Below are 16525 nucleotides of genomic sequence, written 5' to 3' on the forward strand. Positions count from 1 at the left end.
GTTGGCACAGTGGACGGGACTGGAGTTACCTCCTGTCCTGCATGATGGGTGGTGTCTGTGCATGCGTGTGGGTGTCTCTGTCTCCCTGTCTCAGGGTTAAGCGTCTGCTTCCTCTCTCCACACCTGCAAGTCGAGCGTCTCTCCCTCTCTATCCGTCCATCCATCCCTGTTCTCCTTTATCTCTCCCTCCCCTCCCTTTCGCTCTCCCTCCTGGAAAGCTGAGGCCATTGTGGGGCTGAGTGGTGTTGGGTTCTGTTCTCCTGCTGCTTCCAGCTCTCCCCACGGCCCCTGCAAGACAAGGCTGTTATTGCCCCAGGGAGCGCAGGCCTCAGCAGCTCTTCCTCCAAACAAATTTGCTGTAACTTTATCTGCAATTGGGCCCTGAATTGGGAGCAAATAGAGGCAGCTTTGTGAAGCTCGGGGAAGGGCGAGGGCAGCGAGCTGGGGGTTGTTGGGGAGGCAGGGGAAATGATACCGGGCTCTTTTATGTCAGGCAAAGTAGGACTCTTATCAGGAAGAGAGCCCAGACAAGGGAGCTACTTCTAGAGGAAACTGGAGCACCTATCACCTGCTTTGCATTTAGATAAAAATTCACCCTGCTGAAATAAAAAAAAGAGAAAAAAGCAAAGACAGGTACAGAAGCAACTATTGGAGTGTGTATCTGTGCGTGTGTGTGTTTGCACATGTCTGGCAGTTTGACACACACACACACACACACACACGCACACAGTGTAAAGACGCCATAGCAGTCAGCGGTACACACCACTCCAGGTCTCTTTAAATTGCTCCTTTGACTCCTCTTCAAAGAACCTGTCTAACTTTTAAAAGTTTTAAAGTCGGGGGGTTCGTCTTTGCCCACAGCAAGGGACAGCTTTGAAAGATATACTCTCACATTTTACTGCTCTCATGATTTGCAAAATGAATGATAGTTGAAATATAGTGGCATGACTAACGCAGAATACCAAGTCAGTCTAATCACCAGAGATAAAGACTCAACCAGAATGCACCAGGCCTTTTGTAGAGGAGTCTAGGGATACGGCGGTGTTACTTCTCCTGGGTACAAGTGTGAGATCGCAGCAGTAAAATATGCATTCTTTTATTTTTCCATGTTATTTTTTACACTCGTGACTCAGACTGTTTTATTGGATAAACAGCCTCGTTTTGTGCTGTGGAGTCACGGTGTGTTCCGCAGCGGTACAGCAGGGGGCAGTCTAGCACCACCGAATGACAGATCGGTCTGGTCATAAACAGGACACGGTCCCCCTCTCCCTCTACTTCCACCCAACTTAACAGGACTTCTACTTGCTATCTGGCAACACTTAGTGCCAGCATGGAAAATGATGTAAGAGAGATAAAGGCGAACTCTGAAATCCAAACTTCAGTTTCACTCCGCTGAGACAGAGCAGGGGGAAAGTTTGCCTGGTGTGTGGTTAATGTAAGCCAAAGTACTGAATATTACCCTCCCACAGTGCCGCGCCTCGCAGCCGTGAGGACGCGGGTTGTGTTTTGAAACAAATAATACAAGATACAGAGCTCTCCATGTGCTTGAATAAAACATTCTAACTTTTAGATTCCGCTGACATCTTTTTTTTTTTTTTTTTTTTAAACGTGTTCAGTGGATTTCTTGAAATAAATAAATTAATAAAGCATCAAACATTTTAACTGCAATGAAACTAGAGAGGTTGTCAGAAGGATTTACTTTATTGATTTTGTCTATTGGCCTTTTATTACACTTTTTTTTTTTTAATTTTTTTAAACAAACTGCTCCATTATGTTTCGGCTTTGTTCACGCCTGTCTGTTTTAATTGCTCTTCTCATTTCAGCTCGCTCAGGTCAAATGTGTCGTGGGATTTATTTGAGGTGATTTAACAGATTTGACAGTAGAAAATATTGACCGGGTAGTTTTTGTTCCCAGGAAAACGCTCGCTGAAGCACATCTCATTTTTTTAAAAAAAGGAGTGTTTTATTTTTTTAGATGACAAAACAGATTTGATGGTTAATTGTAAATAGTTCATTTCTTTCTTTCTTTTTTTTTCTTTCTTTTTTTTTTTCATTAAAGCCAGAACTCGACAAAATAATTCAGCCTCCCTGGAGCAGATAGCAACTGTAAAATGGAAATTAATTACTACCTTCTCATTTGCTGTCCACAAAATTGGACATTATTTAATAAAATGACCGTATCAGAAGGAAAAGCATCACTTGTGTGCTGTTTTTGAGCAAATCTCAGTTTTATTTATTTTTTCACTCCTCTGTTAAACGCCCCGATATAACACGTGTTTTTATCGATATTTTGCCTGGCATGTTGGAGGCAGACATGTTCATGCACACCACAACCATCCGACTACTTTTATAATCCGCCTGTGACCACAGAGAGTCATCTTCAAATAATTCCCGTGGATTATATCTGGAGATTCGTTTAGCTTTCCACACCTCTGCTCCCCTTCGCTCCAGCATGTTTTCATCCTGTTTTTATTTTGTTTTTTTTTTTCTCCTCCGCCTTTCTCTGGTCACTGACATCCACAGCAGGCTCCTGCCCACTCCCTCTTCCCCAGGCGAGGAGCCTGCTATCTGGTGTAGGGAACGATGGGGGGTGGCTGTGATCGACCAGTCTTGTTGGAAAGGTCCAGGCACTGCAGGGCCCCTATTACCCAGCCGGGGGGCACGGAGACGGGGCAGGGCTGGCCACTGCTGAGCCTGGGTGTCTGGTTCCTCCAGCTGCCAGTCAAAACTTCGCCCTCAGCTACTATAACCAAATGGAGGAGGAATGAAGGGCGACAACAGGTTAAACAACCTCAGGCCAAAAGAAAGCTGGACTTTTTTTCTTCTTTAAATTTAAAAGTTTTTTTTGTTTTTTTTTGGAAGATTTCATGCAAACATCAGTGACATGCAATTAATTTGTCCAGTGTGCAAAAATAACACCGGGAGCCTTCAGACAACTAAATCTATTTACTGTGCAGTATTTTTGTAATAACAGGAAGCTTTTTTTTTTTTTTTTTTTGATCAGTGTAGTCGCAGATCAATTTGTAGGAGGATGATCATTTCAAAACAGTGACATTTTGACAAGAAGAACACAAGATGCTCTCAAAGTCTGGCTTTTGGTTGCTGAGTTTATAAAGTACTTTTTACGATTTAAAGACTTGAAGTGGTTTTGGTATTAAAAACAGGACTTTTTTTGATTTGTCTTTTTTTTTTTTTTTTTTTTGCTATGTCATACAGATGTTTGAAAAAGTTGATCCTCTCTGATACTTTTCAGCCAGTCAGGTGTACTGTAGGTGGAAAAGAGATTTAGTGTGAAAATACCAGGCTTTTTTTTATGTTAAATTTATTTTTATTTTGTTTTGCAAGTCTGTTATATTTATTACCAACTTTCCCACGTGAGTCGGTGACACGGGGAGGATAAAGATTCAGTTGTGCTCTGATAGTCAAATGTGTGTGTTTGTCGAGTATGTGGGTGGGTGCTGTCAGCACTCTGTGTGTGTGTGTGTGTGTGTGTGTGTGTGTGTGTGTGTACAGTTAAGGGTCCGTCTGGCTCGGCTGCAGTAGCAGCAGACCTACATGCTCACTTTTTAGAGGTTTTTGAAACTCGTATAGTCTCATTAACCCTGCACAGAAAATGCAGCAAAGTTTTTTCCTCAGTCTTTTCTGAACAAACACAGAAATATAAAATGTCTGAAATCGGATCGTTGATTAAGTCCCCTCTCTCTCCCTCCCGCTCTCTCCCCCTCTCTCTCTCTCATAACACAACCGATCTGTAAATAGTTGCAGTGTCGCGCCTTTTTAAAGTTTCCCATCAAAACTTAATTGTAAATGTTTTCAGCAGAGTAAATAGTTTCAAACATCTCTGCTTATATTTGAAATAACAAATTGATTGTCCTTGAATTTGACGTGCTTAAAAAAAAAAAAGAAAAAAAAAAAGGCAGGCTTGCCATTTTTAGCATTTCTTTCATTTGCAGGTGAGGTCTTCAGCAACAATCTCTGTATATTTGAATGTAAAAGTCATTTAAAAAAAGAAAAGAAAAGCATTTGTCTGTGTTTTATTACATTCCTACAACAACTTCCCTTCGTCTTCTCGGTGAAATTTTAGAGAGGAAAATATGACACAAGGCTGGGTTGACATGAGACAACCATCAAATAACAAGCGTCCATCATTAGCAAGTTTACTCTCCCACAGATGTCTCCCACCACTACAATGTGTTGTTGGGGGCTAAAGAGAGCTGCCAAAACCGGAATCCAGGGTTTCAGAAAAGGTTAATTTTCAGATGGTACTTCCCTTGTTTGGTGATGAGAGGGGAGGTATAGGGGTTATGCTTTTGGCAGATGGGTGCAGAGGAGGTTAGAGACGGGGCATACCAGCCTTTTGGGGTTGGAGAGAAGGTATTGGGGCTTGGAGTGACAGGGTGAGGGACTCTGGGTGTGGGGGGGGTGTGAGGTCAGATGCTGAGGTTCGGGGTTGAGTATGGTAGGGTCAGCTTTGACGTGCTGCAGCTGAAACGGTACATGACCTCAGCTCTTGGGATGATTGGCATGGAGGAAAGAAGCTCTGACGGCCCCTACTCATCCTCTGCGTCACCGTTTCTTCAGCCAAAGGCCCAGGAAGCCTGGAGGGTCAAGACTGTAGGCCACTCCAGACCTGTACCTTTGTTGAAGCACAGGGTTTGACACTTATTTTGACGCTTTCTTCCCTAGAGGTTATGATTCTGCATATGAATGTGTGTCAGTTGTGGTTGGCGTACATTCTCAGGCCTCACGGGGGTCAATGCCGGGTCCCGGTTCTCACTTTGCTCCCTCTTTCGGTTTTGCCTCTTCTCTCTCTCTAGCTTTTCGTCATCGTCGTATGGAACTTTGAGCTCTATATGATTCCCCTGGCTTTGCTGCTGCCTTTGGCCTGGAACTACATCCTCATCACGTCGGGGAAGGATACGCGGCAAGACGTGGTGAGTGTGTCGATACGCTTCTTGATATCCCTCCGCCTTTCTTTCATGTCACTGTAAAAGCCTCTTTCCAGGCACACAATGCAGGGTCACAGCCGTGGCACTATTGTCTTGCAGGGACGTTACGTCCCTTTATTAGTGAACACATCATTCTCTGATATTAGCAATATTTATAATTTCAGTGAGTATAAACGGTGCATATTAAGGGAAAATCAAGATAAATCTCAAGCAATAAACATGGTACACACTCATATATATCTATATATATAGATATATATATATAGATGTGTATATATAGATATATACATCTATATATCTCTTTTGATTAAGTTGTAGCTATAAACTTAAAGCAAAATAAATTGGGCTTTAAGACTAAAATACCTGTCCTTTTTTTTTTTAATTAAAAAAAAATCTGTCTACCCTTTGAGCTGCTTTCTCAGTGCAATCTCACATTTCTCATTTTGCCTCCTTTGAGGCAAAGAAAAGGGAGAAATAATGGGCTGTCACCTTGAGCTACGTTACGCCACTTTACCTGGTAGTATATTTATTTAATTCATTTATTTATTTATTTTTTTATCTCTCATACCAATTAAAGGATGTCAAAGCAATGTCATGGAAAACAGACATGTTTTAATCATGGTCCGGCACATTTTGAGAGGAGAGAACGAAAAGGAGCGAGCGAGCCGGACTGTGGAGCCAGCGTGAACAATGTAGTGATTAATTTTAATAAGTGCCTCTTCTTTTTTTTTTCTTTTCTCTTTTTTTTTTCGAAAAACCCAGTTGGAAATAAGCAGACCTCAGATATTCTTTCCTTCTCTCTCACGCCTATATGTGTATATTTATTCCCTTATAATGATTCTTTGGGTTAAATTGGATTTGAAACCAATATCGCTTTTTTTTTTTTTCATTATAATGAACCAAATCTTATTGCTGTTTGTCATTGTTTTAGTTCACATAATAATAATGGAATTATGATAAATATACGAAACATACAGCAGGGATTTTCATGGTTAGTCGTCGGAGCTAAGCTTCTCCATTTACAAGCCTACAAATAATTTCCATATTTCCTAATTTAACAAGTCAACAACTAATCCCAGTGCAAGCGCTCTGCTACTTGCTTGTTAATACAGCAGTTTGTGCCACACAATTTAGAGGTTTTAATCTGGATGCAGTCATTTCACTCCAAAAGTTCACAACTCTAAGTCAGACAGAATTAACACTCAGTTTTTTGAATGGCACTTCCATTTCAGAGGATATTTGGCCTCACCTGTAGATGGCGACATTGCTTGACAAAAGAAAAAAATCCCATGTGCTTCAAGAAGCATGCTGATGTGTCCCCTCTACAGTACCTGCTGCCTGCATTTATCCAGATCCAATGATATTCTTTTCCCATGCACCTCCTAATTAAAGTGAGACAACAAAGGTTACATATTCCTATGTGCCACTCACTCCACACGCCAGTAAGCACATGTAACTCCCACTTCATGCAGAATTGCTTTTCTTTCCTCCTTGAAAGGGACTATTGTGTCTCAAGTAGCTTTGGAACTGGTTGGAACATTAAAACATGTTGATACTGTTGATTGTTGTACAGCGAGCGACTCACAGTACGCAGTTCTGCTCCGTGTTACCAAGTTTTCTGAGACGAGAGCAGAAGCGGACGGAGGCGTCCACAAATGTGCTCTTAGCGTCTGATATTGCCGGAGCGATCACGTGTCCCTGAACGTGTCCTGCCACATTCAGGCCTCCAGCTGGGAAACCAGAGGTGACTTGATGAAAGCGTCTGAAATCTGAGAAATTTATTATTTTTTTATTTCATTTAATTTGTACCGTTTCATTTCCCTGCTCTTTGCTTACACAATTGTAGTCCACAATGTTGTACTACGTGTATGTGTGTGTGTGTGTGTGTGTGTGGTAATTTTTTTTTCTTTCCAATTGAAGTCATGTAGTCAATTTAAAATGTGGGTTGTTGCTGCATTCAAAGAGAGTTTGACATCTTCTGTCTCCATGAGCAGGACATCCAAGGTCCCTCTAACAGTTGTCAGGGTTTGTGCTGTAGGAAATGTGCATGTGTGTGCACACCATACACTTGTTGTGATCTCTGTGTGCACTTTGTTCTCTTCCGGCTTGCGCGTGTGTTCTGGTGGTAGATCCCTGTGTGTGTGTGTGTGTGTGAGTGAGAAAATAAGTGTGTCAGGTGCATGAGTGTGCGCGCGCCGCATTATATCAGATGAAAGTGGGATTAATAGTCAAAGATTAGCACCATTAATACTCTTTTTCTTGCTGTGACAGTAGTGCTGAACTGTAGAGTGACGCAAAGAAGATTCCTGGTCTCTCTCGGACCGCCGGCTCGGCGAATGTGATGCTCGCATCTACACTGATGGCGTACGTCAAATACAAATTGGATTCATACAGCGCAGTAAAAGTACCATACAATAGTGTGAGCTTGTATTATAATTAGGCATAAACCTGTGCTCACACTTTCAGACATGTATCCCTCGAGTCCTGTCCCTGTTTGTTTTCAGAGTTTCCCAATCTGTGGTGCTGCAGGGGGGAAGCGGGTGCAGTGAGAGCATACGATATCTGTGTTCTTCGCTTCCTCTCCCGGTCCCCTGGATTCCTCTTCTGAGCCGTTAGCGAGCTTAAGTCATGGACGACTCACTGTTTCCCTCCCTCACTTGGCAGAGAAGTTAAAAGAATAGAAAAGAAAACAAGGGGAAGAGGCTTTCTAATTACTTTAAACAGCACACCAAATTAAAGTATTGTGCTGAGCTGAGCAGGGGTCAGCATCCGGAGCGCTGTGGTTTTCCAACAGTCTGGGGTGAGGGTAATGCCAAAGGAATCTCTGCTGAACTCCGAGAGAGAGAGAGAGTGAGAGAGAGAAAACAAAAAAAAAGAATACTCTTGGGTCCAGACTTCCTAATCAACTGAAGGGCCTTGATTCATCTGATGGGTTCAATGTGAGGACCCTTCTCCGATTTTACACAGTAACACAGTCCTCAGCCCGGCCTATACTGCAGATAAACAAACACAGTGTTCTCTACATGCTGTAATTCACCACTCAGGGTCACTGCCTGTTGTGTGGTTACATGCTGCTTTGCAAACAGATCTCGGATCAGTGCTCCTTACCCTCGCCCCAACCTTGACCAGTACCTGCTAAGCAGTCAGTGCGCCCTCAGAACAGCGATTAAAGGAGGTGATGCACCAGCAAGGTCGCCGACCTCCTTCTTTATCATGTAGCACTCTGACCTGTGACCCCCAGCTCCTCGACACTGTTACCTGACCTGCATGTCTTGCTTTAACATGCCCTCGGAAACAAACACACAAAGGGAGAGAAGGGCTTATTTATGCATTTGACTTTATGCCGAGTACTGCTTATAATCCACTATCAAGGAGTCGTCTGTTGTTGGGAGCTGCAGGAACGCTTTGATGACCTTCTCCTCTTCAGCCTGATCTTGTTTTGAAACCTGGAACAGTTTTAGATTCCATCTGAACCTGTTGTAAAGGAAGCTCCGTTTGGTCAAGCAGAGGACAGACAGGCAGCTTTGCAAGGAGCGTGTGTGTGTGAGTGTGTGTCTCCTTGCTTGCATGAGTGTATATGATGGGCGTTGAGATTAACGAGCAGGGACACATCCCAGTAGAAATCCTTCCTCGCCGTTCTGTTGGCCTAGAAAGGCCCTTAGCAGATGTTATGAAGGTGTTCATTTCAGTGCAGGCTGTCGTACTGGGCACACACACACACACACACACACACACACTCACTGAACATGGTGATGTCTCTTTCTACCGCAAGATGACGGGCAATTAGGCCTCGTCACACTGGAGGACCATCCTCTTTATCCTATGCTTTCGACCATTACATAGATTCAACCACTGAGTCCGCCAACCCGTTACAGACGAGAAGACCTGAAAGGCTTGGAGATGCTTCACACTCGCCTCCGAGTGAGCCGCCATAGGTTCTACCAACTCCACATCTATAAATACAGTCATAATGCTTCATCTCCCTGATAAAGTTTCCTCTAATATTAATGCTTGTTTGCAGCTCTACGTGTACGAGTTTGCTTTCCTGACAGCACGGCATTGTTCTCGTAGTGTAAAAAGAATCAGGTTTATTTCCAAGTCAGTAATAATGCCGGGTTTTATTTGAACATTGTATCATTTTGAGAACAAAACTTCATTGCCATTTTTATCTATTCTATTTTCTCCCTCATTTTGCATCTCAAAAAAAAAAAAAAAAAGAACAGAAAAGAAACCTGTGTCTCTAAACACACTGTGCCTTGACATCTGCCCTCATTAAGAGCCACACACGGCACAGGTAGAGAGAAGAGTAAATATTAGGAAAGCTGGGAGGAAAAGAGGAAACGCAGCCTATTATACCACAACTCCTCCAGAAAGTCACGCCTCCACTTTTTCCCCCCTTAAAAACTCTGGAAAGAAAAAGAGGTGGAGTGGGAGCAGGAGACAGAAAAAGAGACAGAGAGACGGAGGAAAGCAGCGGTGGATGGCAGACACTCCTCAGTGCGGAGTCAGACATGGCAGTTGATGACAGGTGACAAAATCAAAAGGTCATGTCACTTTTAACTGGGAGCGCCTGTGCCCCGCTGATTTCCCCCGTGCCACCCCGACATCGGCGCGCTCATCTCTGCTCCTCGCTCCTCCTTTCCTGGCTGCCTCTCTGTCTCCAACTAAACTGGCAGATAGGATGGCAGGCAGAGAGACAGGCGACGGGCACGGTTTGAAGCGGGACGGGAGCATCGGGAGCATCAGGAATGCCACCGCAGAATCCTCCCAGTCTCCCTTTTCATCATGTCGTCTCTCCCTCTCTCTATCTAACTCTCTCTCTCTCTCTCTCTCTCTCTCGCTTCCCTTTCCATCCATTTGTCTGACTCCCTTCATCACACTGAACCTTTGTGACTGTCTGTGTTCTTGACTAACAACATCAGGGTGTCTGCCTCTCTGCTTGTTGTTGTTGTTTTGTCTATACAGTGCATCTGCTCTGGCTGTTTTGCAAGTTTTTCAGTTTAAACCATGAGCACAAGTTTTAAAGATGTTTGTGTGTGTGTGTGTGTGTGTGTGTGCGCGTGTTCGAAGTAGATTGAATATCAAGTGTACGAGCTATCCCCCCCCCCCCCACATTTGAGTATAAGAAAAAAAAAATGCATCCATCTGAGAGGGACAAACATCTTATCACTGAATTTACTGGATTTACTGTCAACAGTGCTAACAGAGCATGAAAACGCTTCCCGGTGAATAGCTGCTGACTGTGTTGTCAGCAAATAAGCAATGAGGAGATGTACGTTTGTGGATGGTAAAATAAGACTCGCGATTTCCAATGATGACAGATTCTGTGTTGCTTTCATGAATATGGAGCCGCCCTTCTCACCCCCACCCTCCAGCTCCAGTGGCACCCCGGCCTCACCCCTATCTAACTCCCTGCTGGGTGAGCCCTGGCTGGGGCAGTGCAGATGGAAGGGCCCCCCTCTGAGGGCCACGGCTCTGACAGCTTGTGAAGGGCCGGCGCGGGTCAGCCAAGCTCAGCCAGCAGCTCTTATCAGCCCTCCCTCAGTCTGCCGAAACTGTGGTGTAGGCAATATTAACACACATGCACACATGCCCGTACACTCATGGATGCCGCATACCAAGTAGGGCCTTGAGATCCCCCAGCCAGCTAGTCGGCCAAACCTCAGCAGCTGGAGAGGTTAAAACCCCCTCACGTATCAAAGAAGAGGAGCAGCAGGAGGATGGAGGGAGGGATGGGAGGCACTGAAGGGAAAAAAAAAGGAGGAGAAAGTATATCTTCATGTTCGTCGGGATGTCTGCCCTGGCGTCAATTCCCCCAGCGGCTGTCATGGGGAAGGTTAGGAGGGAAGATAGTGGAACTCTGTCTGGTCAGGGAGGGAGAGGAGAGGGGCTTTATAAAGGGAGCTGGTTCAGGTAGTAGATGGTTCCCTCTGTGTTTCCAGGATCATTGATCCAGACAGGCTCCATCGTGTTTTACTGCTGTGAAAGCAGCAATCGTCCTCTCAAAGCGTATGTTATTTATACATCTGCAGTATACAGCACTGAATACGGATCTCCAGTTTGGGCTTAAAGCTTTTTAAAATATTTTCCATTGTGTCTTGCCTGTGAGTTCAGAAGCTTGTTTGGCTCTGGTTAGTAAGTGTAATCACGTTTGTGCCTCGTGTTCCTCCATCATTTATCAACCGCGTTCCTCAAGTTGGAGAGCAGAAGCGGGGCCAAGTTCAGGGTCTCTACGGGGACACCAGAGGTGCTGCTGTGCCACAAGAAACTACCTGTGAATGCAGAGGCGGAACGCATAAATCCTCCTCTTTGGATGTAGCGTCCGTGAACACGCTTGTTCCCGACATCCTCGTGATCCTCAAACGCCCTCCAGACTTTTCGTCCAGCTTAGATTCTGTCCTCCTCGCCAGACGTTTCCCAGTTCGCTCTGGGCCGATCTTAACCGGCTGTGTGCACTTCTATCTTGGGTGTAACACTGAATGTATATTAGCGCCGATGTGAAGATGTCAGTTACCAAACACCTCGATGATGTGATGGATCTGGTGTCTCTGCGGTGGAGGAGTGAGACATTTAGCGCATAATTAACATTTAGGGTGTTTTATAGATGGGGGAGACATAAAAAAAAAAGTTAATTTTTTTTTTTTTTTTTTTGAAGTTGCTTCACATTTTGGGTGTTTATCTCCTCTTTCTATCTGCTACAGTGGCAGAGAAATAAAGGTTTTATCTGAAAACCTTCTGGTTTCAGGAGGCTATTTCAGTGTTATTTTAGCTCTAAATGGGTTAATGGACATCATTTGACTGCATTGACGAGGACTGCATTAAGAGACGGATAATATAGCCGAGCTCGTGCTGGGACACGATCCAAAGCTACAGAAATGTAATTCTTGTAAATCAGCTTTTTAGGTCTGAGCCAGCAAGGCCAAACAGATGTATTCATATACTTTCCAAGCCGTTTGAACTCTCAATGTCATTGTACTCACTTTTATTCTTTGTGTGTATTTTATATTATCACCATCTTTGTATGAATTTACAGGGCACAGTGTAATCTGTAAGAGTACCCTGCATCATCCCTGTATTATTTGAATAGGTCTGAATATGTTAATCCCCACCTCAGTCGATATTGAATCGACTGGAGCGGCTCTGCAGGCAACGTGAGCTCTACACGATCCCGTCGACAGTATAAGGCTTTGATGCTGCCGTGCTGTAATGATAGTAATTCAAACAACGTGATAATGGAGGGATAAACAGACAAATCATATCATATACCAAACAGGTCTTAGAAAGAGAGAGGCAAATAGAGAGAAAGGGGAGATATTTGGAATTCATCGGCTGCACTGAGGTAATTTATATCCTCTCTCGCTGGGGCGGTAGCTTCAGTGTGCGCATTTAGCCGTGGCAATCTTCAGGGCAGATGACATGTTCTGTGTCTTTTTATTTATTAATTTTACACTGTGTCTCATCGCAGGAAACATGACTTCTCCCTGTAACCAGAGGCGATAGAGAGCGCAGTGCAGAGGGAGACAAACGACTCTATCATTCTCTCTGTCTCTCTAGGTCATGCTTCTCCAGCTAGCTCATGCTCATTCTCTTTGTTTAAAGTTGCGAGCGTGTGCCAGGCATGCCCTAGTAAAGCCTCTGTGTGGAGGAATCCATTATGTTCGTACTTTGGCACGGGTGAAAGGATTTGGGAGGAACCATGATGACTTTATAAACAGTTAGTGCATATGTGTGCAGAGACGCCAGAAGGCTTTTTTTTATTTTACAGTATCGCTTCTACAATTGTTGCCTCTGCAGAGCGCGGCGCTTCTGTAGTTGTGAGCGTATTAATAAAGAGATAGCGAAGAGTGAAGCTCATTTGTCTAGACAGTGATGGAGTCGTGGTGGAGTGGGAATAACCAGTTGCCATACAGTCAGGCGCTTCACTTTGCCCCAGTGACTCTGAGCTATTGATAGAGCGCGCACACACAAACACACACACACACACACACATATAGACACTGGTGCATGGCGCACTATTGACTCTACCCTCTCAACTCTGCTGCTGTTCTGAACTCCTCTTTGTTTGCGTGGGAAGCGGCATTTACATAAGAGGCTTATGTCAGCCGCCACATAGTTTTCTCACTTATTTCAATGAAGAACAAAAAGGACAAAAGCTATTGTTTCTTTAAGTAATGATTTTTGGATTTCTGCAAACTAGTTTAGGATGCGGCGAGGAGGGGGAGGTGGTGATGGCGGTGGCGGTGAGGCCAGATGAAGGTTTATAGGGTTCAGGTAAAGCAGAGCAACAATGAGAGCAGATGAGTGCTGGCGGGGACAGCTGTAGCGTTTATGATACGGTTGTTCGTTTAATTAAACCGGGAGCAACAACATGACCTTGTAGCTTTGTTTTGTGATTGACAGGAAGAGGGTGGATGAGTGATGCTGCAGCGATCTGTAGTTTTCTCTGTGGTGAGTAACTCGAGTGTCATCTAACACAAATCAAGCTGCCCTTGTTAGCTCACGGCTTTCCATAAATGCCAAAGACACTTCTTTCTTTGCTTGCTTTTTGCGCTCTCTTCCAGTATCTGTTCACCAACAAGACAATCAGTCTTAATCTCTCGCAGAAAAATAAACAGGAATTGGATAGGGTTTGTGTGGAAGTGTTGTTGTTGTTTTTGTTTTTTAATAGTGACTATAAAACTCAAGATGGAAACCGCCAAATTAACATATGCATCGTGTTTTATCACCTTATATGAATTGTCCCTGCAACACAGCCATGCACGGTGGACCACATGCACCATGACAATGAATGCTAGCAATGCCAAGCTAGCTCAGGCTAGTCACAGTGTTGTATCCCCGGCTATCGGTTCCTTCAAGTTGACATAGTCATGATCAAACCTTTTGAGTTATGTTAGATTTAACAAAACATGGAGCATGCATAGCTAACAATATTAACCAAAAACTGATTCTAAGACGCTGATTCTGCATCCTACTTCTTTGTACCTTGGGTTCGCTACACACACACACACACACATATATACAGGGCTCTAAGGTACATGAGTGACTGTATTTCCCATTTCTTCATCTGTATCTTATACATTCATACAGAGGATTTGTTTTGTTCATTTTGATCGAAAAATGTATCCCTCATTCAGTGTCTGAAGTTAAAAGTAGTTGGTGGTGAAGCTTTTGACTGTGAGAGTTGTCCAACAGTTGGTAGTTAAGAGTTGGCTTGTCTGACATGGCTACCTCAATGTCTAACTATTCTCTCTTCTTCTTTGTGTGTGTGTGTGTGTGTGTGTGTGTGGTTTTTTTTTAAGAGTTTAACAGTAGCTGTTGATAGCAATTTGTAGCAGACTCGGGATGCAGCTAACAAACTAGCTCTTTGAGTCCTTCCTCCTTTGATTGACTGTCAGCATGTCAGACTAGAATTGCCATGGTCTTTTGTGTACTGGAAGGGCTTCACGCTCAAGTGGCAGCTGCATGAAAACACCATTGCTTGGCAATGGCAAAAATCACTTGTTCTCCACTTGGCCTTTATTTATATATATATATATATATATATATATATATATATATATATATGAAGATAAAGTGACCCTTGCATGACCAAGTGTTATTATTGTAACGCAGCTTTTACCATTAGCAAGTTATCAAAAATGTAGATTGGCTAACGTTATGCTAGCTAATTTGGCTAACGTTACAGTCAGCATCTAGAGGCCACTGAGGTAACCAATATGGTATTCCACATGTAGTTATGAAAAGATGAACCTGTTTAACTTTTTTTTTTTTTATCAGACATATGGTAAAAAATATACAGAAACATGGATGAAATCTGAAAACATCCAACAGAAAACTAAAGTCCAGGGGTTTGTTATTTCTGAAAATGTCAAGCACATCCAAACTCGTGCACTCAAAGCTTTCAGAAACATGTGATCTACGATGCTGTGGATACCACAAGAGGGAGGCTTTCTTTTCATACGGTTTTTAGCAGTATTACAGAATTTACATGTACTTTGTTTAAACCGCTAGACAAAATATTCCTGCTCTTGAGCTTCATTCAGCCCATGCTGCTAGCCAGCAAAACCGTTAGCGGTGTGTGTAAACAGATTAACCCATCAACCACCAGTCATAAACATTCAGCAGAGAACATGAACTGGTTGACATCCCTAAAATAATTTGTATGTATTCATTCTGTGCTGCAGAGTTTGTCAGGAGTCTCTGTGTCATTTCTTCTCTCTGTTCTGTCGTATGCATCACAGTATCTGGGGGCTTCAGAGCTACAGGAGCTCCACTTCCATCCGTTTTGGACCACTGAAGCACACAGTTGCCTTTTTTTTTTTTTTTTTAAACTTCGGTTTTTGTGACTTGATCTTTGTGCTGCAGGGTTCCTTTTTTGGTCTTTCTCGTGAAGCATTGCTCACTAAGAGGATACCAAACAATAAGTAGGTGCTCAGAAATTAGGAGGTGGAGGTGAGAAATGGCTGAAAAGGTCAAAGAGGTCGTTATTGAGAGCGACTCGATTCAGAAGACGAAGAGTTCAGCTGTCTCATCCCGCTGAATGCTATTTGAATGCTTTTGTGCAGCGCGATTTGAGTGGATGAATAGACTTTAATCCTCAGCCTATTGAAATTCAAAGCCAGAGCATTTGCTTACATTTCCAGAAGTGTCAACATATTTGAACAATAGAATGTTTCTAAAATTAAATTGTAATTCTAAATCATTCGGAAGCTTCTGACATATTAGCGCACGACAAACCCAACAGTTGAGCTATCTCCTTGCTTTCCATATTCATTAACAAACTCTTGCCAGACATAAGCGTAACCAATCAGCTTTAATATGCTTCTCTGGCTGCTCTGCTGACGTTAACCCTGTGTTATCTAATGTTTATCTACGCTATCGCTGTTGCATAAACTTTTATTTATTTCTTTTTTCTTTTCTATTTCTCTCCTCTCTACTCTTGCAACTGTCAGCAAGCAATGGAGGACCTGCTGGAGGACGAGGACGAGGATTTCGACAAAGATGACAAGGTAATTATATCTGGTGTCAGGGATGCACTCACTCACAAACACATTCTGGAGGGGACGACGCTGCCTCATAGACCGGAAACACAAACAGGCGAATGAAATGACTCCATCCTCCCTCCCTCCCTCCCTCCTGTTTAGTCACCGCCAGAGGCAGAAACACAAAGATTGCACAACCTTTTATTTTTTCTTTTTCTTTTTTTTTTTTAAAGATTTCTCCTTCGGTACAGTCTTCGCTTTCCTTCCTTGTGGTTGGGTCGTTGCTTGGTTTTCCCGTCACATAACACTTTGGAGGATTTACATTACTACTGTCGTGCTTCAGCTCTGTTTCCTGAGAACATGCACCCATATAAAGTGCTTAGTTAGCTATTTAGGTCCGTTCACTGCTCCTTTATGTCCCAGTAAAACAGCATCTGGGCTTGTCCAGACACTATCAGGTAACAACAGGTGGCTGCTTTACTGCCTCCGCTCGTTTACACTGTAGGAACAGCTACTGAAACAAATGCCACTGGATCGGATACAGTAATTGTCAATGTTCCACTTGGGGATGGTAATTGAAAGGCTTTTCCTCCG

General features: G+C 43.4%; 1 protein-coding gene across 3 annotated transcripts in view; it reads left to right on the plus strand.

The window, feature by feature from the left end:
- mctp1a (multiple C2 domains, transmembrane 1a) overlaps positions 1 to 16525 on the plus strand; it is a 124698-nt gene that overhangs the window by 81806 nt on the left and 26367 nt on the right. For all 3 annotated transcript variants that reach the window (XM_086205903.1, XM_086205904.1, XM_086205905.1), the window contains 2 exons: positions 4818 to 4934; positions 15902 to 15958. In XM_086205903.1, the coding sequence (XP_086062029.1) occupies positions 4818 to 4934; positions 15902 to 15958 (174 nt within the window). The remainder of the gene's footprint in view (positions 1 to 4817; positions 4935 to 15901; positions 15959 to 16525) is intronic.

This window comes from Aulostomus chinensis, chromosome 6 (genome assembly GCF_037954235.1).
Source record: "Aulostomus chinensis isolate RoL2024-O1b breed Wild chromosome 6, RoL_Achi_v1.0, whole genome shotgun sequence".
NCBI lineage: Eukaryota > Metazoa > Chordata > Actinopteri > Syngnathiformes > Aulostomidae > Aulostomus > Aulostomus chinensis.